At 45.5% G+C, this 23873-nt stretch overlaps 1 protein-coding gene across 1 annotated transcript in view; it reads left to right on the top strand.

Annotated features, from left to right (window-relative positions):
- The window catches only part of GLIS3 (GLIS family zinc finger 3), a 267600-nt gene that overhangs the window by 233038 nt on the left and 10689 nt on the right, over positions 1-23873 (top strand). The window contains exon 9 of the mRNA XM_073345244.1: positions 18247-18428. Within this exon, the coding sequence (XP_073201345.1) occupies positions 18247-18428 (182 nt within the window). The remainder of the gene's footprint in view (positions 1-18246; positions 18429-23873) is intronic.

Below are 23873 nucleotides of genomic sequence, written 5' to 3'. Positions count from 1 at the left end.
CACACTTTTTTCTCCTCTGTCTGAGTGATGGTTTCCCTGGACAAGGAGACTCCTCTTCGACCCTTACATTTGGGCAGCAGGCTCAGGATTCTAGGGAAGCCATAGTGACTCTCATTCCTTTCACTCCCATGGACAATAAGAAGGAGAAAACGTGGAGGAATCAGAGGCTTCTCTTCAACTTTCTCTTCCTTTGGAAAATGGGAAGGAGGCTGTAGAGAAGCTGACGAAGCCCTGTGAACCTGAGCCTCGCAGTTGTGGGAAGGGGAATTGAAAAATAATGCACACATCTTGTGCAAGTTTGGTTCCATGCCAAAAGTCAAAGCACCAAGATTGGTTTGGGGGCAGGTTTTCATATCCAAATTCTCTAAAATTCAGGTGGTGGAAGCAAAGTTAGGATAAAACTGGAATTCAAATCTAATCTCTACCATAAAATTCATTTTTTCTAATTGTTTTGTTTTTATTTTTTTTAATGCTCACCAAATTTGAAAAGATTTTGACTGTTTAATTAAGAGAGGGTATGATAAAGGTATACAAAATATTGTATGGTAGAGGGAAGGTAAATGCGACCTACTGTTCATCCACTTTTGAATACAAGAACAAGGGAACATTCAATTAAATCAAAAAAGCAGCAAACTTAAAAACAATAAAATGAATACTTGTTTACATGATACTTAATTAACTTGTGGAACCCACTGCCACAAGATCATTGTTGCCCAAATGCCCAGTTTAAAGGGATTAGTTGTATTTACAGATAATAATATCTGCAGTTACATTTTGCTTCTTAAGGCATGTTTCTGGACATAAATGACCCAATAACTGACTGGGTTTGGGAAGACATTTCCCCTATGGGCAGGCTGTTCTGTAATTCTCCACTGTGAGGGATCTCTCATGTTCCTCTGAAGCTTCTAATACTAGCCACTATCTGAGACAGATAGATGTTGAGCTAGATGGACCTGGTATAGCAATTCCTGTATTCCTAAAGCATGAGAAATTTTAGCTTGAAAGGAATTTTTTAGGCTGTTATTAATGGCTGAATAGAAGGATTTAGAATTGAAGTATTCAACTTTATTACTGCAGTGCTATAATAAGAGTTGGAGCAGTGCTTTTATTTGCTTATTTGAGTATGTGGTTATATTCTTTTTATGGCTTCACTATAAAACAGCAAGTAATTCCCAGCCAGACCTCCAAAAGCAAAAGCCCCCAAGTGGTTCTAACTGAAGAGTCAGGGCAGCTAATGCTTACATATTACAAAGCTTCTTGTCTGTGGTATGAAACAGGCTGGCTCTAAGAAAGATTCCACTTAAAGCACATAACAATGTTGTTCTGAAATCAGTACATAATTTCCTCCCATGGTTTGGACAGCTGGAGATTTGTCTGCTAAGAGGCTGTATCTTTTCTGCTAGTGAGGAAATGTCTGCCTGTTAACAATGACAGACTCTGAAGGATGGAGGTGAGCAACTGATCAAACCTTGGGCCCTGCCTTAGCCAAGCTAGCAAAGCTTGATATTTTTCTCTAGTCTGTTTCCATGCTTTGTCTCTTTTTTAGAGAGGTTATCCGCCCTCACTTGCCTTTACCAACAGCTTAATTCTCAAGCATAGATGTAACCCACCAATCATTGTGTTACAGGTCCCCCTCTGTGCTGACCCACAAAGGATACGAGTTGTTACAGCCACAGTTAAGGAGCTCTAGCTCAAGATGTAGCAGATTATACTTCTAGTCCTGGAGATCCTCTGTTCAATTCCCACTGTGTTGGTCAAGGTGGCCGTTATCATATCAGAGTAGCCACTGGCAGTAAGAAAAGGCTCTTCACCTGCTGATGAGTAGAGTCAGTCAAGGGTGAATCTTCACTCCTGAGTCTAGAGTGACTACATTTTCTGTGACAAACTGAGACCCCAGTCCTGGGGGCAGGAGTAGAAGTGTGCCATTGACTGTTCTGGGCACACGTCCTCATACCAAGGTAGGTTGGTCTTAGCAACAATGCCTCCTAATTCTTAACCAAGCAACAGTCTCCTTTCTATATTTGGAAAGACTATGGCTGCCAGCTTTTTTTGGAAGGAAAAATGTAGAAACACTTGCGTGCTGTTACATGTAAGCAAAAAGTCAAATAATTTGCACATAACCGTAAACTGCAGCTTTAACAAAAAAAAAAAATGCATGGATTTAGTGTTGGTGAAGACATGAGCTTGACAATGCTGCTGAATGAAGTTTTCTGTGTAACTACAAATAAAGCATGCATCAGGGCAAGCTTCTCATGCACTGGCATGCTTCACACCTGATATGAGGGGAAGGGGATTTCCTTTACGTGTAGCAAGGCTCGTTCAATCTCCATAGCCAGTGCAATTTATGGCCTTTCTGCTGAGTAAGTGTAAAGTGTGTGTGTGTAAGTTTGTGATGTTGGAGCTGGAACTGGACCAATCTGAGTTCCCTTCTGGCCTCTGTCCCCTCATTGGCCCCTGCCCCTCACAGGGGCTCAGATGAACAGGCTGGGGAGGAGACACTTCTCCCAACCCCTCTCACTTGTGGGGTAGTGGAGGCAGCTTTCCTAGTGGCTTGGCAACTGCCAGCTCTCCTGATTTTTTCATGCGTCATGGGATTTCAGCCAGGGCTGGAACCCGTCGGATCATGTCACGAGAAGCACCAGCACCAGTTTCAGACCTGCATGTGGGTGAGGAGGAAACACCTTCCAGCTGGCTGCCTTCCCCACTGCCCCACCTCCTGAGGAAGAGCAGCCAATCAGATCTGCTGCAGGAGGCAGGCAGAGCTTTTTCCCACTCCCCTCAGGGGCCGACACCATCCTCACAGGAGGGGAGGGGGAAAGAGGGAGCAGCTAAAAGCCCAGCAGCTCAGGCCTCTATCCCTCCTTTCCTATGAGCAACAGGGACAGTTCCCCTGCTGCTCCCTCTTCCACTCTCCCTCCCTGTACCACCTGGCCTGGGAGGGGCAGAAGGTAGAGTGAAGAACCACTGAAGGCTGAAGCCACTCCCTCCCCTGTACCCCCAGATAGAAGTGGGAGAGGGGACCCTGCTGCAGCCTCCCAGGTCTGGGAGAGGGGGTGAAGAGCCCCAGGAGGGATGCAGTTGAGGCTGGAAGGGGCAGAACTGATGTGGAGGCACAATTAATTGGTGGGTGGGGGGGGGATGAACAGATGTAGAGGTCAGGGTTCCTGCAGCAGGGGCCAAAAATCACCTCAATAAATCTGGGCGTGTTGGCAACACTAAGTGTCTCACACATGCACTGGGTGTGGGTGGGGCAGTTCGGAAATCAAAAGTCAGGCCCAAAACACTGTATAATCTTTTTTTTTTGTAAAAAAAAAAAAAACTTCATGGTTTTGGGGGATCTGACCCTGGCTTTTGAACCTTTGTGCTTGGGAATATTGCAGCCAGATCAACAACATTGCTGCTGACACAAATCAGGGAGCCTTCCTCAATTGCTCAATGGCCACTTGAGCCTGCCCCAGCCCTTATGTACACAGCAGGGCCCTGAAACTTGGCAGGACTCCTGTCACTCAGAATTGGGACACTCCCTGTTTTATGGGAGTGCACCATGAAAATCAGGATGGGTGACAAGGACTCATGCAGAAAACTGGCTTAACTGGAAACCTTATGAGGAAAAGGTGTCAACAAGTGATGGGCCTGGTGGGATAATCTACCTAGGTGTTTATACCAAGCTCATCGCTGTGGTATTTGCAGCTATAGGTGCACACATGCTTATCCATTCTGATGGCAATTTCACTAGCTCAGCTGACTGACATTTCCTTCAGGCGGCCAGAGTCTGCCTGTGGTGCACACAAAAACTGGGACAAAATCCTGGGACCTTTTGTCTAACCATCGGGGACATTGGGACGGGCTCAGGAACCTGGGTCAATCCTGGGTTTCAGGAACACGTTTGCCTCACTTTCAGGGAGACAAAACTACCCTAAGGGTCTTCTCTCCCCAGTCAGATAGAAAAGATACTGCCGGGGAATTTGTCTCCTCATCCCTGGAGGTTACAAGAAAGAGGGTTTGCCCTCCAGTGGTGCAAATGCAGCCTGCTGAGCCAACCAAGTTGGAACAGCTAGCAGAACAAATCAATGTTCCCGCAGCAGCTCAGCGACGCTGCCAGTGGAGTTGGTGACAGTAGCAGGCGTGGAGGTAAGGGAAACGCTCAGCCACCTTCGGATGACAGACGTGTGTGTGCTCAGTGGAAAATCTAGCTTTGGTTTGCCCATCTTCTGGGGGTGAGGAGTCTTGTGTCACAGCTGCAAAATTGTGCTATTTTTGTCTTTGTAAAACCTTAGGCAAACCATGTGTATTCATGACGTTGTTAGGAAAACATTGAGTTTCACACAATTCTGTTTTGCAACAAATCACATTGTTCTTTAAACATGTTTTTAAACAGAAGGTTTTTTATGTCACAGATCTGGTAGACACCTGGCATTCTGGTGCATTTCACTGGGGTATAGTAGACTGTGAGCTAACAGGACTTTTTACTCGTCCACAACGGCAAAATGTGGAGAGTTGGTGAAAGCCAGAATGTAAGGCGTCATGGGGATTTTTATTTTTATATGAGAACTGCCTTGGAACTTCGCCCAAAACTTCCTGGCTTTGACTAGAAATACTAACATATGTAGAAAAAGTCTGTTCCTGATTATTGTGTGCTGAGCACTACACAGAGCACTGAGGTAGACAACAGCTTGCCCCATGCAGCTTACATTTTTTCCCCAACACAGTCAAAAAGAAGGAAGTTCAGGAAATCTAATAAGAGCCTGATCTTATGACCATACCAGCTCAAAGACATTTTGTTATGTTCAGAAAAGCATTGGAAATATTGGTTGTACAGCTGAATCTTCAATCTTTATAGAGGTTTACCCGTTGCTGTTGCACATCCAGTGTGTCAGTTGCTGGGTCACTTATTCTCAGAGTAAACAAAGATATTTGGCTGTGCACAAGCTAGCTACACACCTCCTAAATTTTATTGCTATGTTGAGAAAAGTAGGCAGTCAAGATAAAGTGACTTCCAACATAGACTACATCTCCACTAGTGGTCACTGGTAACATGACATGTCATACTTTCACATGGATATACCATTGTTGAACCATTTTTTCCCCTCCAATTTAATAGTTACAAATAGGCATGCTTGCCTTCCCTTTCAACTAATTTGTTTTAACAAAAATACTTTTTTGTGGCCACTCAATGAAAGTGTTCCCTAGTGGCTAGAGCACTAGTTGGCCCCTGGCGTGCTGGATGACCCCGGGCAAGTCACCATACTATTTTGTTTCAGAGTAACAGCCGTGTTAGTCTGTATTCGCAAAAAGAAAAGGAGTACTTGTGGCACCTTAGAGACTAACCAATTTATTTGAGCATGAGCTTTCGTGAGCTACAGCTCACTTCATCGGATGTATGCCGTGGAAACTGCAGCAGACTTTATATATACACAGAGAATATGAAAACATACCTCCTCCTACCCCATTGTCCAGCTGGTAATAGCTTATCTAAAGTGATCATCAGGTGGGCCATTTCCAGCACAAATCCAGGTTTTCTCACCCTCCACCCTCCCACACAAATTCACTCTCCTGCTGGTGATAGCCCATCCAAAGTGACAACTCTTTACACAATGTGCATGATAATAAAGTTAGGCCATTTCCTGCACAAATCCAGGTTCTCTCACCCCCTCACCCCCCTCCCAAAAACCACACTCACAAACTCAGTATCCTGCTGGTAATAGCTCATGTGTCAGTTTCCCCATCTTTGAAATAGGGGTAGTGATGCTTATCCCCTTTGTAAAGCACTTTGAGATTTACTGATGAAACATGATATATAAAAGCTAGATATTATTACTATTATTTTACAGGAATTTATTCTTGATTTGTCATCTCTTTTAATCCCCCACAAGATTTCCACAGTGCAGAATAAGTGGAATTGTGTATTTCAAACAGTAAACTCTTCTTGAGGGAAGCTAATTGCTGGGCAGGGTGAAAGGCAGAAGTTTACGAGCTGGTTAGGATTGATTATCATTTTCTTGGCCTTGAAAATCCATTTTTATCTCCCAGCTCTGAACTAGCACCAGAAGAGAAGAGTTCAGAAAAATAGTAGGGAGTGAGAAGTGGTAGTGCCAGGATCAGTAAGTAGCTAGCATTTGTTACCTCTTGGCCTGAATAGTTAGCCAATATTCAGAGCCTTGCTGGGTTGTTTCCATTAGGAGGAAATATTGATTATGAATCAGGTCATTCTTTGGTGCAATCCTGTTTATTTACAAAGTACACAAAGTCCTGGTTCCCCGAACACAGTTGAAACAAACACAATTTCCAAACCTGCCTTTCCAGCCAGTCCTGTGCCTCATGGAGCAGGGCCATGCTCACCACTGCTTCTGTGGCTTTTTGCTGCCTTTCTCTTTCTTTTTGGTTGCTTTCAGCTCTCTGCAACGAATCAAAGACCCAGCCTCTGTGTTTGCAATCCGTCCCCAGGAAAAAAACTCTCAGCCAGCAGGGTTTAGTGTCTCGTCAGCCTTGCATATGGCTAGTGCCTTGGACAGAGGCTTCCATTGTCTCCAGGTATCTTAGTCCATTAAAGTAGCTTAATTGCTTCTGCCATGTAGCCTGAATGAAGGGTGGGTAGCACGCTCATCACTTTTAACCAGATCTGTGGTAGCCTAGAGATCAGACATGGCCAATGGCAACCATTAATACCTTCCAGCCTAACAATATTTGAAGTCTGTTCTGGCATCCATTTGCCCTGAATCCATGCAACTTTTGTGCACACTTCAGGGGATACAGTTGACTCCCTTAGACTACAAACTGTGTAAAAGTGCACAACTGCTATTTGCTTTGTTCCCTTTTCTGGTTGAAACAAAGGGAATGCCTGTGACCTTATTTGAATGCATAAGCAGTCAGATGCTTGTCAGTGCATGGCCACTAGCTCAGAGATTAATTGGTCTGAAACCAGTTCACTGTTGTAGAAGATTCACACAGAGAAAACAGAACCAGAAGAAGAAGGGGGATTCATGGAAGGGAGTTCAGTAGACATGACAACTCCAAGAAGATCAGGCAGTGAAGGTGAGGCAAACTCAGTGAGAGAGTTCAGTTTAAGCACACTGTCGAATATTACTAGGCCAGTCATGTATTTCCATGTCCCCATTGAGACTGGCAGTGTGAAATCAGATAAAGGAATGCTGGCCAAAAAGAGCACTAGCAAAGAGAATTCCAAGGTGACAACTCTTTGAAAGTCTTTCGAATACTTCTATGAAGAAGTGGAGCACCATCAAAAAACCTTTAAGAGGTCAGGTTTACCCTGAATGGTAATTTTCTTTCTGCTTTGTTTGATTCTAACCAGCTTGAATAAGGACAGTCAATTGATACCGCAGTCATAATACTGACATCGGGTTCTGTGAAGGGAATCCAGCAGCCTGGATTAACAATGGAAGTTCTGTTTTGTGTGGAATTGCAAGAATGAGGATTTTCCCCTCCAAATCACTTCTTAGAGTCTGTGAAGCACAAACAATTTAGCAACAGTCAATTCTCTGGCCAAGAATCTCAAAACACTTGTACGAATTCTTTTTCCAAACATATAAAAACTTCCCACTCATCACCACCACCTCCAAATAATCATTTTCAGTGTGCTGGGCCCTGCATGTCACTTAGCAAAAAACTACTAATACCAAACATGGTTTCTTGGTGATAGTGGTAGTGGTTTGGTTTGGTTTGGTTTTTTCTATTGATGCTTGCTAGGAGTTTGCTCATACTGTACTCTTAATTTACATTATGTACAGGTCCAGCCAACACTTACCATGACATTTATTTCATTTAGCGGTGATCCATATTGACGAATTAGAAATCATCTATGCATGTCACATTGTGTAAATTAATCTGGTCAGTTAAGCTTTGAAAACGTAATCATCTTGGTTCCCCCTATCAAATCTTGAAACCATTTCAAATCTAATCATTCATTTACAGGACACCTTTCCTAGCTCCCACTGAGGAATGGCATACTGTGTAATGGTTCCTAGAATATGCTAGTTCTATTTTTGAAGACCCCAGACAGCATGGAGGAAGGCACCTCTCTACAAATTTGGCTACTCCTGTTTGCATGGGCTGCAGGGCATGGCCACAGTTCAGGATGGCAGTTTCCTAGCAGTTACAAGCTGGTCCTGATTGTTTTAGAAAGAAAATTAAATTTGCAGTTCCCCCAGTAACACACTGTGATTTATTCGGGGACAAATCTGGATTGAAACAGGTCCAAGTTTCTCTTTTGTGAAGCAGAAGGGAAGTATAAGTAGATACTATAGTCACTCATATGAGTAAGCCAGGAATTCATGAAGTGATTCATAAATCATTATAAAGACTACTAAAGTCTACTAAAAAGGATCCCTGTCTAGCTATACAAAGTGGTGTATTATCTTTGGGAGGTTTTTTAGATGTGAAATCAAATGTGAAATCTTTAAAACTGTGCTTTTCATTTTAAGTCTTTGAAAAGGATTTTTTCCCTGTTGTTGGCTGACGGTTAAAGCCATTTTTCATTGATTAGTTTTCACAAATGAATTTTGAAAACACAGAGGATGATATCCCACAATTCTTTAAATAATAATGTAAAAAAAGACCAATGTGTGCATTGTTGCTGATCTCTGGCAGCAAATCAATAATCTTTCTATGTGAGTGCTATCCAGAAAACTAACCCCAGTCTTTCCTCTTTCTTGGGAAATCTGTAATCCTGCAGTTGTAGCACTTTTTTAAAGCCCTCTTATATTTTCTTTTATAAACACTTACTGTATATTTCTTCTTTTGTTAGCCTCAATTGTTACTGCAAAATACACATACCTCATCCCCACATTCCTTTGCATGTATTTTAAATGTATAGTGCAGAAGTTACCTGCAGCAGCAAAAATATGTGACGTGCTATAGACTGAGTTACTCATGTCTACACTACAAAATTAGGTTGATTTTATAGAAGTCGATTTTTAGAAATCGATTTTATACAGTCGATTGTGTATGTCTCCACTAAGCGCATTAAGTCAGTGGAATGTGTCCTCAATACTGTGGCTAGCATCGACTTACGGAGCAGTGCACTGTGGGTAGTTATCCCACAGTTCCTGCAGTCTCCGCTGCCCACTGGAATTCCGGGTTAAGCTCTCAATGCCTGATGGAAGAAAAACATTGTTGCGGGTGGTTTTGGGTACATGTTGTCAGTTGCCCTGCCCTCCTTCCCTCTGTGAAAGCAATGACAGACAATCGCTTCGCGCCTTTTTTCCTGGGTTACCCGTGCAGACACCATAGCACGGCAAGCATGGAGCCCGCTCAACTCACCACTGCTGTTGGGAGCATTGTAAACACCTCGCGCATTATGCTGCAGTATGTGCAGAACTGGGCTAAGAGACGCCAGCATCAGGATGATTGTGATGAGGTCATGGACACAGACGTTCCTGAAAGCCTGGGCTGTGGCAATTGAGACATCATGGTGGCCGTGGGGCTGGTTGATACAGTGGAACACCAATTCTGGGCCTGGCAAACAAGCACAGACTGGTGGGACCTCATAGTGTTGCAGGTATGGGATGATTCACAGTGGCTGCGAAACTTTCACATGCGTAAGGCCACTTTCCTTGAACTTTGTGAGTTGTTTTCCCCCGCCCTGAAGCACAGGAATACCAAGATGAGAGCTGCCCTGACAGTTGAGAAGTGAGTGGTGATAGCCCTGTGGAAGCTTGCAATGCCTGACTGCTACTGGTCAGTCAGGAATCAATTTGGAGTGGGCAAGTCTACTGTGGGGACTGCTGTGATCCAAGTAGCCAGTGCAATCACTGACGTTCTGCTATCAAGGGTAGTGACTCTAGGAAATGTGCAGGTCATACTGGATGGCTTTGCTGCAATGGGGTTCCCTAACTGTGGTGGGGCGATAAATGGAATGCATATCCCTATCTTGCCAACCAGTTCGTAAACTGCACGGGGTACTTCTCAACTGTGCTTCAAGCACTGGTGGATCACAAGGGACATTTCACCGACATCAATGTGGGATGGCCAGGAAGGTGCATGATGCTCGCATCTTTAGGAACTCCGGGCTGTTCAAGCAGTTGCAAGAAGGGACTTACTTCCAATCCCCATTACCGTTAGAGATGTTGAAATGCCAGTAGTTATCCTTGGGGACCCAGCCTACCCCTTGCTCCCATGGCTCATGAAGCCATACACAGGCAGCCTGGACAGTAGTAAGGAGCAGTTCAACTATATGCTGAGCAAGTGCAGAATGATGGTAGAATGTGCCTTTGGACATTTAAAAGCTCGCTGGTGCTGTTTGCTGACTAGGTTAGACCTCAGTGCAACCAAGATTCCCATTGTTATTGCTGCTTGCTGTGTGCTCCATAATATCTGTGAACGTAAGGGGGAGACATTTATGGCGGGGTGGGAGGTTGAGGCAAATCACTTGGCGGCCAATTTTGAGCTACCAGACACCAGGGCGATTAGAAAAGCACAGCTAGGCGTGCTGCGCATCAGAGAGGCTTTGAAAAGCAGTTTCATGACTGGGCAGGCTACGGTGTGACAGTTGTGTGTGTTTCTCCTTGCTGCAAACCCGCCCCCTTTGTTGATTTTAATTCCCTGTAGGCCAACCACCCTCCCCCCTTCGATCATAGCTGGCAAAGGAAATAAAGTAACTATTGTTTTGAAACCATGCATTCTTTCTTTATTAATTCAAAAAAAAGTGAGATAACTGACAAGGTAGCCCTGGTGGGGTGGGGTGCGGGAGGAGGGAAGAACAAGGCCACATTGCTTGTTGTAGCCACACTACAAATCAGAACTGTTTGAATGACAGCCTTCTGTTGCTTGGGCCATCCTCTTCCCCCCCCCCCCACCCCCTCGCTTTCTTGGGCATCTGGGTGAGGAGGATATGGAACTTAGGGAGGAGGGCAGGCGGTTATACAATGGATGCAGCGGGGGGCTGTGCTCTTGTTGGCTTTCCTGCAGCTCTAACAGACGCTTCATCATGTCCGTTTGCTCCCCCATTAGCCTCAGCATCGCCTCCTGCCTCCGCTCTTTGCGCTCACTTAAGGCTTTCCTGGCCTCCGCCACTGAAAGCCTCCATGCATTAAGCTGTGCCCTATCAATGCAGGAGGACTGCATGAGCTCGGAAAACATGTCATCGTGAGTGTGGTTTTTTTCGTCTTCTAATCTGCGATAACCTCAGGGACAGAGATGATAGGGGGAGCATAGAAACATTTGCACCTGAGGGGAGATAAAAAGGGAGAGTAAAATTTAAGATGATACATTTCTGAGAACAAAAGGGAGACTCTTTCACAGTGAATCAAGCAATTCACAGCAGACAGCATATTTGCTTTAGGTACAATGTCGCATTTTGCCTTTTATATTGAGCGCCTGCTGGTATGGTGACACATCACACACGGCTGGGCAACAGAATTTGGTTTCCAGGCAGCCATGGTAAGCCTTTTGGTACGTGGGGTTGGCTTCTTACGCCTTCATAACATGTGGGAATGGTTTCAAACTGTAGCGCCATCCTTTCCCATAGCAAGCAATGCCGACTGGGTTTCACATTTAAAAGGAGGGGCTGTCGTTTTCGGGTGGATGTGCAGCACACACCTCCGCCCACCCCACCACATGGCTATTCTCCGGGATGATCCCTTTTAGCCATGCACAAACAATGCAGCATGAACGGGGTCCTTTTACTGTTCCCTTACAAAAATTCCCCTATTTCAACCAGGTGACCATGAATGATATCACTGTCCTGAGGCTAACACAGAAAGATAAAGACCAAATGTTGCTTGAATGCGACCAAAACCCAGGGCCATGTGCTTTGTGCTGCCATGCTTTGTGCTGCAATGATTCCAGACTACTTGCTACTGGCTTGGTGTGGTAAAGTGTCCTACTGTGGAGGACGAAATAAGGCAGCCCTCTCCAGAAATCTTCTGCAAAGGCTTTCAGAGTACCTCCAGGAGAGCTTCATAGAGATGTCTCTGGAGGATTCCCGCTCCATCCCGAGACATGTTAACAGACAGCGGAGCCAAGAGGCCAGTGAAGAAGCTTTGCAACATGTGACCTCCAGAAGAAGAAGGGGGAATGTTCGGGTACCAGCAACGCAGACACAGGTAAGTAACCGTTTTCATGTTCTCTCCACAGGTACCATTGCGGAGAGTGGACCAGATGATACGTCTGGGGGAGGGGGGAAAGCAGGAGACTCCGCTGGTTGGAAGGCATGAGATGCAATGTCCTGAGGTTGGGGGTTCCACGACCACCACTCCCAAGAGAAGGAGGCAGGTGGTGGTGGTCGGGGACTCTCTCCTCAGGGGGACTGAGTCATCTATCTGCCACCCTGACCAGGAAAACAGAGAAGTCTGCTGCTTGCCAGGGGCTAAGATTTGCGATGTGATGGAGAGACTGCCGAGACTCATCAAGCGCTTGGATCAATACCCCTTCCTGCTTCTCCACGTGGGCACCAATGATACTTGAGCGGATCACTGCGGACTACGTGGCTCTGGGAAGAAGGATAAAGGAGTTTGAAATGCAAGTGGTGTTCTCGTCCATCGTCCCCATGGAAGGAAAAGGCCGGGGTAGGGACCGTCGAATCGTGGAAGTCAACGAATGGCTACGCAGGTGGTGTCGGAGAGAAGGCTTTGGATTCTTTGACCATGGGATGGTGTTCCATGAAGGAGGAGTGCTGGGCAGAGACGGGCTCCACCTAATGAAGAGAGGGAAGAGCATCTTTGCGAGCAGGCTGGCTAACCTAGTGAGGAGGGCTTTAAACTAGGTTCACCGGGGGAAGGAGACCAAAGCCCTGAGGTAAGTGGGCAAGCAGGATACCGGAAGGAAGCACAGGCAGGAACGTCTGTGAGGGGAGGGCTCCTACCTCATACTGAGAATGAGGGGCGATCAGCAGGTTATCTCAAGTGCCTATATACAAATGCACAAAGCCTTGGAAACAAGCAGGGAGAACTGGAGGTCCTGGTGAAGTCAAGGAATTATGACGTGATTGGAATAACAGAGACTTGGTGGGATAACTCACATGACTGGAGTACTGTCATGGATGGTTATAAACTGTTCAGGAAGGACAGGCAGGGCAGAAAAGGTGGGGGAGTAGCACTGTATGTAAGGGAGCAGTATGACTGCTCAGAGCTCCGGTATGAAACTGCAGAAAAACCTGAGTGTCTCTGGATTAAGTTTAGAAGTGTGAGCAACAAGAGTGATGTAGTGGTGGGAGTCTGCTATAGACCACCGGACCAGGGGGATGAGGTGGATGAGGCTCCCTTCCAGCAACTCGCAGAAGCTGCTAGATCGCATGCCCTGGTTCTCATGGGTGACTTTAATCATCCTGATATCTGCTGGGAGAGCACTACAGCGGTGCACAGACAATCTAGGAAGTTTTTGGAAAATGTAGGGAACAATTTCCTGGTGCAAGTGCTGGAGGAGCCAACTAGGGGGAGAGCTTTTCTTGACCTGCTGCTCACAAACCGGGAAGAATTAGTAGGTGAAGCAAAAGTGGATGGGAATCTGGGAGGCTGTGACCATGAGCTGGTTGAGTTCAGGATCCTGACATAGGGAAGAAAGGTAAGCAGCAGAATACGGACCCTGGACTTCAGGAAAGCAGACTTGGACTCCCTCAGGGAACTGATGGGTAGGATCCCCTGGTGGACTAACATGAAGGGGAAAGGAGTCCAGGAGAGCTGGCTGTATTTCAAAGAATCCTTATTGAGGTTACAGGGACAAACCATCCCGATGTGTCGAAAGTATAGTAAATATGGCAGGCGACCAGCTTGGCTTAACAGTGAAATCCTTGCGGACCTTAAACATAAAAAAGAAGCTTACAAGAAGTGGAAGATTGGACAAATGACCAGGGAAGAGTATAAAAATGTTGCTCGGGCATGTAGGAATGAAATCAGGAGGGCCAAATCGCACCTGGAGCTGCAGCTAGCAAGAGATGTTAAGAGTAACAAGAAGGGTTTCTTCAGGTATGTTCGCAACAAGAAGAAAGCCAAGGAAAGTGTGGGACCCTTACTGAATGAGGGAGGCAACCTAGTGACAGAGGATGTGGAAAAAGCTAATGTACTCAATGCTCTTTTTGCCTCTGTCTTCACAAACAAGGTCAGATCCCAGACTGCTGCACTGGGCAACACAGAATGGGGAGTAGGTGGCCAGCCCTCTGTGGAGAAAGACGTGGTTAGGGACTATTTAGAAAAGCTGGACGTGCACAAGTCCGTGGGGCCGGATGCGTTGCATCCGAGAGTGCTAAAAGAGTTGGCGGCTGTGATTGCATAGCCATTGGCCATTATCTTTGAAAACTCATGGGGATCGGGGGAAGTCCCGGACGATTGGAAAAAGGCTAATGTAGTGCCCATCTTTAAAAAAGGGAAGAAGGAGGATCCTGGGAACTACAGGCCAGTCAGCCTCACCTCAGTCCCCAGAAAAATCATGGAGCAGGTCCTCAAGGAATCAATCCTGAAGCACTTACACAAGAGGAAAGTGATCAGGAACAGTCAGCATGGGTTCACCAAGGGAAGGTCATGCCTGACTAATCTAATCGCCTTCTATGATGAGATTACTGGTTCTGTGGATGAAGGGAAAGCAGTGGATGTATTGTTTCTTGACTTTAGCAAAGCTTTTGACACGGTCTCCCACAGTATTCTTGTCAGCAAGTTAAAGAAGTATGGGCTGGATGAATGCATTATAAGGTGGGTAGAAAGTTGGCTAGATTGTCGGGCTCAACGGGTAGTGATCAATGCCTCCATGTCTAGATGGCAGCCGGTATCAAGTGGAGTGCCCCAAGGGTCGGTCCTGAGGCCGGTTTTGTTCAATATCTTCATAAATGATCTGGAGGATGGTGTGGATTGCACTCTCAGCAAATTTGTGGATGATACTAAACTAGGAGGAGTGGTAGATACGGTGGCAGGTAGGGATAGGATACAGAGGGACCTAGACAAATTGGAGGATTGGGCCAAAAGAAATCTGATGAGGTTCAACAAGGATAAGTGCAGGGTCCTGCACTTAGGTCGGAAGAATCCAATGCACCGCTACAGACTAGGGACCGAATGGCTAGGCAGCAGTTCTGTGGAAAAGGACCTAGGGGTGACAGTGGACGAGAAGCTGGATATGAGTCAACAGTGTGCCCTTGTTGCCAAGAAGGCCAATGGCATTTTGGGATGTATAAGTAGGGGCATAGCCAGCAGATCGAGGGACGTGATCGTTCCCCTCTATTCGACATTGGTGAGGCCTCATCTGGAGTACTGTGTCCAGTTTTGGGCCCCACACTACAAGAAGGATGTGGAAAAATTGGAGAGAGTCCAGTGAAGGGCAACAAAAATGATTAGGGGTCTGGAACACATGACTTATGAGGAGAGGCTGAGGGAACTGGGATTGTTTAGTCTGCAAAAGAGAAGAATGAGGGGGGATTTGATAGCTGCTTTCAACTACCTCAGAGGTGGTTCCAAAGAGGATGGTTCTAGACTATTCTCAGTGGTAGAAGATGACAGGACAAGGAGTAATGGTCTCAAGTTGCAGTGGGGGAGGTTTAGGTTGGATATTAGGAAAAACTTTTTCACTAGGAGGGTGGTGAAACACTGGAATGCGTTACCTAGGGAGGTGGTAGAATCTCCTTCCTTAGAAGTTTTTAAGGTCAGGCTTGACAGAGCCCTGGCTGGGATGATTTAGTTGGGGATTCGTCCTGCTTTGAGCAGGGGGTTGGACTAGATGACCTCCTGAGGTCCCTTCCAACCCTGATATTCTATGATTCTATGACTTTTCCAGGAGCTGTACTGGCCACGAATGCATCCCAATTCTTCAGGACAAATCAAACATTAAACACTATTGCTTTTAAACCCTGCACTGTAGTTAAAAATGTGCACTCATCAGAGCTGCCTTCTCTGGCTTCAGGGTAGGGGATCCCGCCTTGGGAGGGTATTGGCTCCAGGGTGATGAAAAGGTTCTGGCTGCCGGGGAGAACTGATTCACCTCTTGCCTGCTGCGCATTCTCCTCCTCCTCTTCCTCATCCACAAAATCCTCCTCTCTGTTGCATGAGACTCCCCCCTTGCAGGTGTCCACGGACAGTGGTGGAGTAGTGGTAGGGTCCCCCCCCACCCCCGAATGCCATGCAGCTGATCATAGAAGCGGCATGTATGGGGCTCTGACCCGGAGCGACTGTTTGCCTCCTTTGTGTTTTGGTAGGCTTGCCTGAGCTCCTTAACTTTCACGCGGCACTGCTGTGTGTCGCTGTTGTAGCTTTTCTCCACCATGCCCTGTGCGATTTTGGCATACAAATTAGCATTTCTTCTTTTTGATCAGAATTCAGCCTGCACAGATTCTTCTCCCCATTCAGCAATCAGATCCAGTGTCTCCATTTCGGTCCATGCTGGAGCTCGTTTGCGATTCTGGGAGGACTGCATGGTCACCTGTGCTGCTGAGCTCGCCACACTGACCAAACAGGAAATGAAATTCAAAATTTCCCAGGGCTTTTCCTGTGTACCTGGCTAGTGCATCGGAGTTCAAAGTGCTGTCCAGAGTGGTCACATTGGAGCATTCTGGGATAGCTCCCGGAGGTCAATACCATCGAATTGCATCCGCATTACCCCAAATTCAACCCAGCAAGGTCAATTTTAGCACTACTCCCCTTGCCGGAGAGGAGCACAGAAGTTGATTTTAAGAGCCCTTTAGGTCGACAGAACGGGGTTGGTTGTGTAGACGCATTCATTTTAAAATCGACCTAACGCGGCTAAATTCAACCTAACCCCGTAGTGTAGACCAGGGTTCAGTAAGCACTTCATAATTTATCCCATTACTGGTTGTATTTCTATAGTTTTTCCTGTACAGACACATCTTTTTAGGAATAAATTTGAGTTTGTATGTAAATGTAGAAGCAATACAGAGACAAACTAAACTGTAACTAATAAGAAACAAAAGGACTACTCAATGAAAGCAAATAGAACAAGCAGTAAAGCATACATGGTTCACTATGAAATTTGCTATAATGTTAACATGAGCTATGGATCAGCCAAAAATTAGTAAATGGGTTCCATATAAGGTCCAAGTCATGCAGAAGATGTTTGATAGAAATCTCTTCTCTGTTAAATCAGAAGAACTCAGGTGTCTTGGATTTAAATATGCTTTCCCATGTGATGCAGGCGTATTCTGTGGTAAGATTACTATAATTATAGCTCCTACTGTATTATTTGTGAGACTATAGCCTTCTTCCATTGTTGCCTAGAAAATACTATTTGTTGCTGGGTAGGCAATGTGGATTGAGAGTGGTCATGTGAGTCAAGGAAGCCAAGCCTTGTAACCTCTCTACACCTCGGCTTCCCATCTTCAATGGGAATATTACTTACCTACTTTGTAAAGAGCTTAAGATGTACAATTCAAAGGGGTTGTTGTTAACATGGCTCAAACCCTTCCAGGAAGCCCATAAATACATCCAGGTAAATAACCCATCCCCTTATAGTAGCAGAAGTAATCATATGTTTTAGGCCCTATCTTCTGGAGTGTTGCAGTCCTTTTCCCAGCTGAACCAAAGCCTTAGCTCAGGAAATGCCCAAGGTTTGGAAGTTCATAAACTGGATCCAGATCCAAATTTTGATAAGCTCAGGCTCATCTCCATTTGAAATCATTTAACACTGCAAGATCTTCATGAAAACTGATGTTGTCTATTTTATATTGGTTTAAGATCAATTATTTCAAAATACTTGAATATAAAGTGGAAAAATTTCCAAGAGCTGTTAGAGCATCATATGCAACAGAAAACAATACTTAATAAAAGGACTTGGGACTCATCCTACACTGCTTCTGCCCAGCATTTCTTCCTTTAGGCAATGCCCCACCCCCCATCAACCACTCTCTGTGCCCCTTAGAAGCACTGGAATTGACTGGTTACAGCCCTTCTAAAAAGGAAGGACTGTCATTTGTCAACTGGCATCACATTGCCTCCCCACAATACAGTCCTGCAATTTAGCAGCGGCCCTGATGTCAGGTATCCCATCTAAGTATCTATATGACCCTCATCACCGGACTGTCAAACAGAACACATGTTCTGCCTGAGGTTCTTCCCTGGAAGTTGAGGAGTTTGCCTGGTAGAAGCTTCAGACTGGGTTTTCATTGTTGTTTATCAGGTGTAATTTATCCATCTAATTTGAGAAACTGGATCATGATGGAGTGTTTAGGACTGCACTCTATTCTTTTAGAAATCTGTATCAGTGCCCATTGTTAAAGCACTTTGGTGATTTAAATAATTTAAAACGATCTTTTGCTCTTATTTTTGGGGGGCTTCATACTTCAATCTGTTTCATGATTTTCAGGTTTGCAGCTCCTGCTCCGTCTCCCCACCATATCAGCCCCAGGAGAATTCCAGTTCCCCCTCCCATGATGCAGAGACGGACACCCCAGACTCCCCATCTCCAGCAGACTATGGGAACACATCTAAAGACATACCAGCCAATAACAAACCCCTCTTTTCAACCAAACAGCATCCACGTCCAAGGTAAGAAAGTCATCTTGAATTTAGAAGCTGTTTTCATGTCACTATTTACTCATAAAGCTGTAAATGAAGGATGGCTGAAAATAATTCTGTGTTGTACATACCCATTTTTATGCTCCTGATTGTCTTCCCAACGGCACACCAAGCCTGTCATCAGGTTTTCAAGAAATCAGACATTTTTTCTCCCTTGCAGTTGTGGAGTGATGAAGGCCATCTTGCTTATTAACATACATGTTCCTTCAAGTTTGTGTTCTCATTTGCACTATGTTAACAGCTTCTTTCTCCCTCTTTGTTCAAACATAAGCCTTTGTAACCAAGAAGAAAATCAATAGCAGCTGAAAATAAATTTTTACTGATGTTGAGTCAGAATGGTAAATACCTTAACATGTTGAAAATATGTTGATATGGACAGCTCTATTTCCTCTAAGTAAAACATGCAATTTCTCATTTTTGCATGCACAAATTGGGAGCATATTGGGTTGGGTTTTTTTAAATGTCACACTAACTGTTCTGTGGTCTGTCATTGCTAGAGCTAATCACATGATGTAGAACAGTATTTGCAAACATCTGTTCAGAACATCCATATAATTCACCCACTTTCGTGCCCTTTGTCATTCATGAGCATTCATGCTCTCTTCACCTGACTGTTTAGCAAATGGCCTGCATGTGCACATGAACAAAGACTTTTGTTTGAACAGGAGTACAGTATTTACAATCTCCTGACCATTACTCTCCAAGAGCAGGGCCTTGTTGCTTGCCAAGAAGGTGGTCAGACTCTGGATTAGCCTGATCTACTCTGGAATCTCATTTCACAGACAGATTTCTTTTAACTGGAAATACTCTGTCTCCAGCTTCATTCTGGGCTTTGAAAGCTGCACTGTGGCAGTTTCTAAGTGGAGATGAAGTCACTGATGCAGCTGGGGCCTGGACAGCTGATCTTTTTGAAGATCAGAACCAAGGTTTTAAACTAACAATAAGGCAATCTGGGAGCCAGTGCTCACTCTAGAGTTCATATCAGCCCATCCTGTTGAGAAGGTGGGCCACCATGTTCTGCATATAGCGCCTCTGTAATGCTTTCATATCTGGTGCCAGATACAACAAGTTAAAGTAATCCAGTCTGGAGGAAATAAACCCCCGGATCATCGTGAGAGAGACAAGGTGCATGAAGTAATATCTTTTATTGAATCAGCTTCTGAAATTGGTCCAATAATAGATAGTACCTCACCCACCTTGTCTCTCTAATATCCTGGGACTGACACAGCTACAACAACACTGCATGGATCATCATCAACATTCTTATCAGGGAGGAAAAGGTGAGGAAGGAAGTACCTTTTTATAGGCCGTACAGCGCCTTACACAATGGGGCCCAGCTCCTCGATCAGGATCTCTTGGCAAATCATCACAATAGAAATAACAAAATCTTCTTAGCGTGCTGCAGAAGGAACAAGGGGGCAATGGCTGCTACTTCTCCTTCTTCCTTTTTTTTATTTTATTTGCCACTGATGGCACCTGATTGTCTGGGCTTGGTGATGACTCAGACAAAACCCCAAGGCATTTTACTGATTTGATGGACGGATGCCTTCAGTGAAAAGGAAAGACAAAGTCCAGTCTAGTTCTTTGAAGCATTTACCCTTTCTGACCAGCATCACCGTGATCTTATATGGGTTCAATCTGAGCTGGCTTTCTCTTCTCCCAGGAGCTAATCTCTTGTAGGCGTTGTGACATAATTGTAATAGTGCTGGTTACATCTGTGGACTATGAGGTATACAGGTGGATGTCATCAGCTTATTGTTGGGTGTTCTTCATTAGCTAATATTAATTAGCTTCATTTATGGCCTATCCAGTACAAAATGTATTCATTGTTATAAGAGAAATGGACTAGTTATTCCACTAGATACCCAGGTATGCCAAAGCAGCTGTCATAAATTCATAGCATTTAAGGAATAAATAGATCATCTAGTCTGACCTTCTGTATGTGACAGGCCATTATGTTTCATCCAGTTATCTGTATATGTGGCCCAATAACGTGTATCTTCCAGAGAGATCTGCAGTCTTGATTTGAAGATGTCAAGAGATGGAGAGTCTAGCACTTCTCTTGCAAGAAAAGGGACTCTCAGTGGACTTGGAGTGTACAGATGGCTTTACTCCACTTTTCTAACTCAGGGGTGGGCAAACTTTTTGGCCCGAGAGCCACATCTAGGTATAGAAATTGTATGGTGGGCCATGAATGCTCACAAAATTGGGGTTGGGGTGTGGGAGGGGGTGAGGGCTCTGGGTTGGGGCTGGGGATGAGGAGCTTGGAGTGTCGGAGGGGGCTCTGAGCTGGGACCAAGGGGTTCAGATGGTGGGAGAGGGATCAGGGCTGGGGCAGGGGATTGGGGCACCGGGGGATGAGGGCTCCGGCTGGGGGTGTGGGCTCTGGGGTGGGGCTGGGGATGATGGGTTTGCGGTGCAGGAGGGTGCTCTAGGGTGGGATCGAAGGGTTTGGCGGGTGGGAGGGGGATCAGGGCTGGGGCAGGAGGTTGGGTGCAGGGGGAGGCTCAGGGGTCCAGGCTCCCGGCAGTGCTTACCTAAAGTGGCTCCCGGAAGCAGTGGCATGTCCCCGCTCTGGCTTCTACGTGGACGCGCAGCCAGGCAGCTCTGCTGCGCTCTGCCCTGTCTGCAGGCACCACCCCTGCAGCTCCCATTGGCTGCGGTTCCCGGCCAATGGGAGCTGTGGGGGCAGTGCTTGGGGCAGGGGCAGCATGCAGTGCAGAGCCTTTGGCTGCCCCTACATGTAGGAGCTGGAGCGGGACCATGCTGCTGTTTCCAGGAGCTGCGTGGAGTGGCCCCCAACCCTGCACCCTGGCCAGAGCGCCGGAGCGGGGCAAGTCCCAGACCCCGCTCCCCAGCCAGAGCTTGAAGGCCGGATTAAAATGGCTGGCAGGCCAGATCCAGCCCAGGGGCCGTAGTTTGCCCACCCCTGTTCTAACTCCTCCAACCCCCAGGACTCTGGGAGCTTCCAGGGGCTAACAAGGCTGTCACCACAATAACTGGCATTAGTGGATAATGGTCTCCAAGAGGCCCTGATTTTGGCAAACTCCCAGCTCATCCTGGAATACCCTTTATGGCTTTAGGGGCCTGAAACCAGCTCAGCATTCTCCTGTGGTAGGGAAATCCTCAGCAGCTGCCTTATAGCATCAAATCCTCATTGCACCTCTCCAACAGCACAAAGAGCATTTAAGAGAGAGCAGAGACCTAGTCCATTACATGCATTGTTTATTAGAGATGGGCCTGAGCCAAAATCCCACTTTTGAAACATCCAGCATATGGAGGAACTTTGGGTTTGTGAGTTTGAATCCAACTCAGGATCCACACTGTGCAGCTTTCTTCTCTCTCTAGCTCTCTCTTTCTCATGGGCTGGACCAAACCCCCTGATCTAGACACCCCCAAGTTTTGGAGGCCAGGACATGTTTCCAGATCTTTTTCAGACCCACCTCTGTTGTTTACTATATACTTTTGGCCTTGCTCAGTAAAGTTTGTGTGTGTTGAAAATTTTAATTTGTCAGTGGGTTTCATGTAGGAATCAATAGCAACTCATATTTGAGATCGTGCTGAGCCTCGCACTTAAAGCAGGTATCAATGAGATGTGTGTGTGATTTCATAAGCTATATATTCAAGAGAAACTGTAAGTTACAGTAACAACGTTACAAATGTAAATTGTTTTTATTTCACATGTTAAGTAACTTTTTGTCACAGTCTGTCTTTTGACATGGGATGCTGTTAGCTGGGTGCTCCCTCTCACTTCAGCAAGAGTTATACATAGTTATATCACACTCCCAGCACTACACTGAAAGCTTTATCCTGTAAGTCTGATCTACTGGACTAAATTTTCCCTTTGGCACTTAAAAAAAAAATTTTCAGGAGTTCATAGCTAAGTTTCCCTGTAGCAACACAAGGATTTCAATCTTCCTAAGTCACGTCATTATAATGTATTAGAAGAATACCATGGAGCTACTTCATCAGCCTGGGCTATTTGGTATATATCAGGTGGCTATGGGAAGCTCTGCTAGCCTCGGCTTTCTGCAGTTCATAACCTGCCTTTTCATGATTTAGATGGCGGTAACTATAGCCACTGAACTTTCAGCTCAATCTGCTACCAAACAATGGTGACATTTTTCTGTCTTAATATGTAGTCTTAAACTTGTCAGCTCAGTTTAAATTGCCTGTACCAAGGAAGAAAGGACTTCATTGCCAACAAGCCTCTTTAACAAAACAAGTTGTAAATGGTTTCCTTTGCTGAAAACTTGAACATCTTACAAGCTCATGGAAATCTCCGAGTGCTAACACTTAAAAAAGAAATGATGTGACAGGTCCAAGATTGACTAATCTTATATACTCTATCAACTTCTTGCATTGTGGTACTGCTGTTTCTTGGAAGAACATTGGCAGCTGTTGAGATCTCATGCCTTGTTTCTGGGGATATCCAACATCAGAACACTACAGAGCTTTTCTTCAAGGAATATTCTTCGAGGGAGTAAATGTTCCCTTTCCTTCCACAGGAAAGATAGTCGTATATGAAGACTTTCTCTTGTGAAATAAAAAATGGGTAGAATTGCGTACTGCATGTGGGTTTGGAAGTGCCTACATGGTGTTTAGGCAATGTATTGAGCTGAGAAAGTATATTTTTCCCTTTGATCACCTCTCTTTTTTTAAGATTACTCTATACAGCAAAACTGTGCACATGAAGCATAATGCTTGTGACACAGAAATTATTTGTTTACTATTGATAGCACCGAGATACCCCACAACTTGGTTAGGGCCCCATTGTGCTAGGTGTTGTAAAGACAGTCCTGACACTTGAGAACCTGCAGTTATAGGCCCTGATCCTGTGGCTAGTTCTGCTCTGTGAATCTCTGTACCCAATGGAACCCTCTTGAAGCCAATGGGGCTATTGTAGACAAAGGGTATGTCTACACAGCAACTAGACACCCACAGTCAGCCCACGCGAGCCAATTGGGCTCACAGGGCTTGGGCTGTGGGGCTGTTTAGACTTCCAGGCTCAGGCTGGACCCCAAGCTCTAGGACCCTGTGGGGTGGGATGGTCACAGTGCTCAAGCTCTAGCCTGAGCCTGGAAGTCTACACAGCAATGAAATAACCCCATAGCCTGAGCCTGAGTCAGTTGTGGGTTTTTCTTTGCTGTGTAGTCATACCCACAAAGTTCCATTAGCCCAGGGGCAGTTGCAGGACAGGGGTCTTAGTTTAAGACCAGACATAATAGATTAAAGAAACTAACAAATGAGGTGGGGGCAATGAGGGACAGGAGCTAGCCATAATGAAAAGCCATGTCTTTGTAGTAAAAGGATCTTGTTGTGCTTACAATATCCAGTTAGCCAAAGTCCACTGGGGAGGAGAGCTAGCTAACGCTGTACAATGATATTTGCTGCTGCTGCTGCTATCATTTTGGT

The sequence above is a fragment of the Lepidochelys kempii genome, chromosome 5 (assembly GCF_965140265.1).
Source record: "Lepidochelys kempii isolate rLepKem1 chromosome 5, rLepKem1.hap2, whole genome shotgun sequence".
In the NCBI taxonomy this organism is placed as follows: domain Eukaryota; kingdom Metazoa; phylum Chordata; order Testudines; family Cheloniidae; genus Lepidochelys; species Lepidochelys kempii.
The sequence above is the reverse complement of the archived record's forward strand: the minus strand, read 5'-3'. Positions and strand labels throughout refer to the sequence as shown.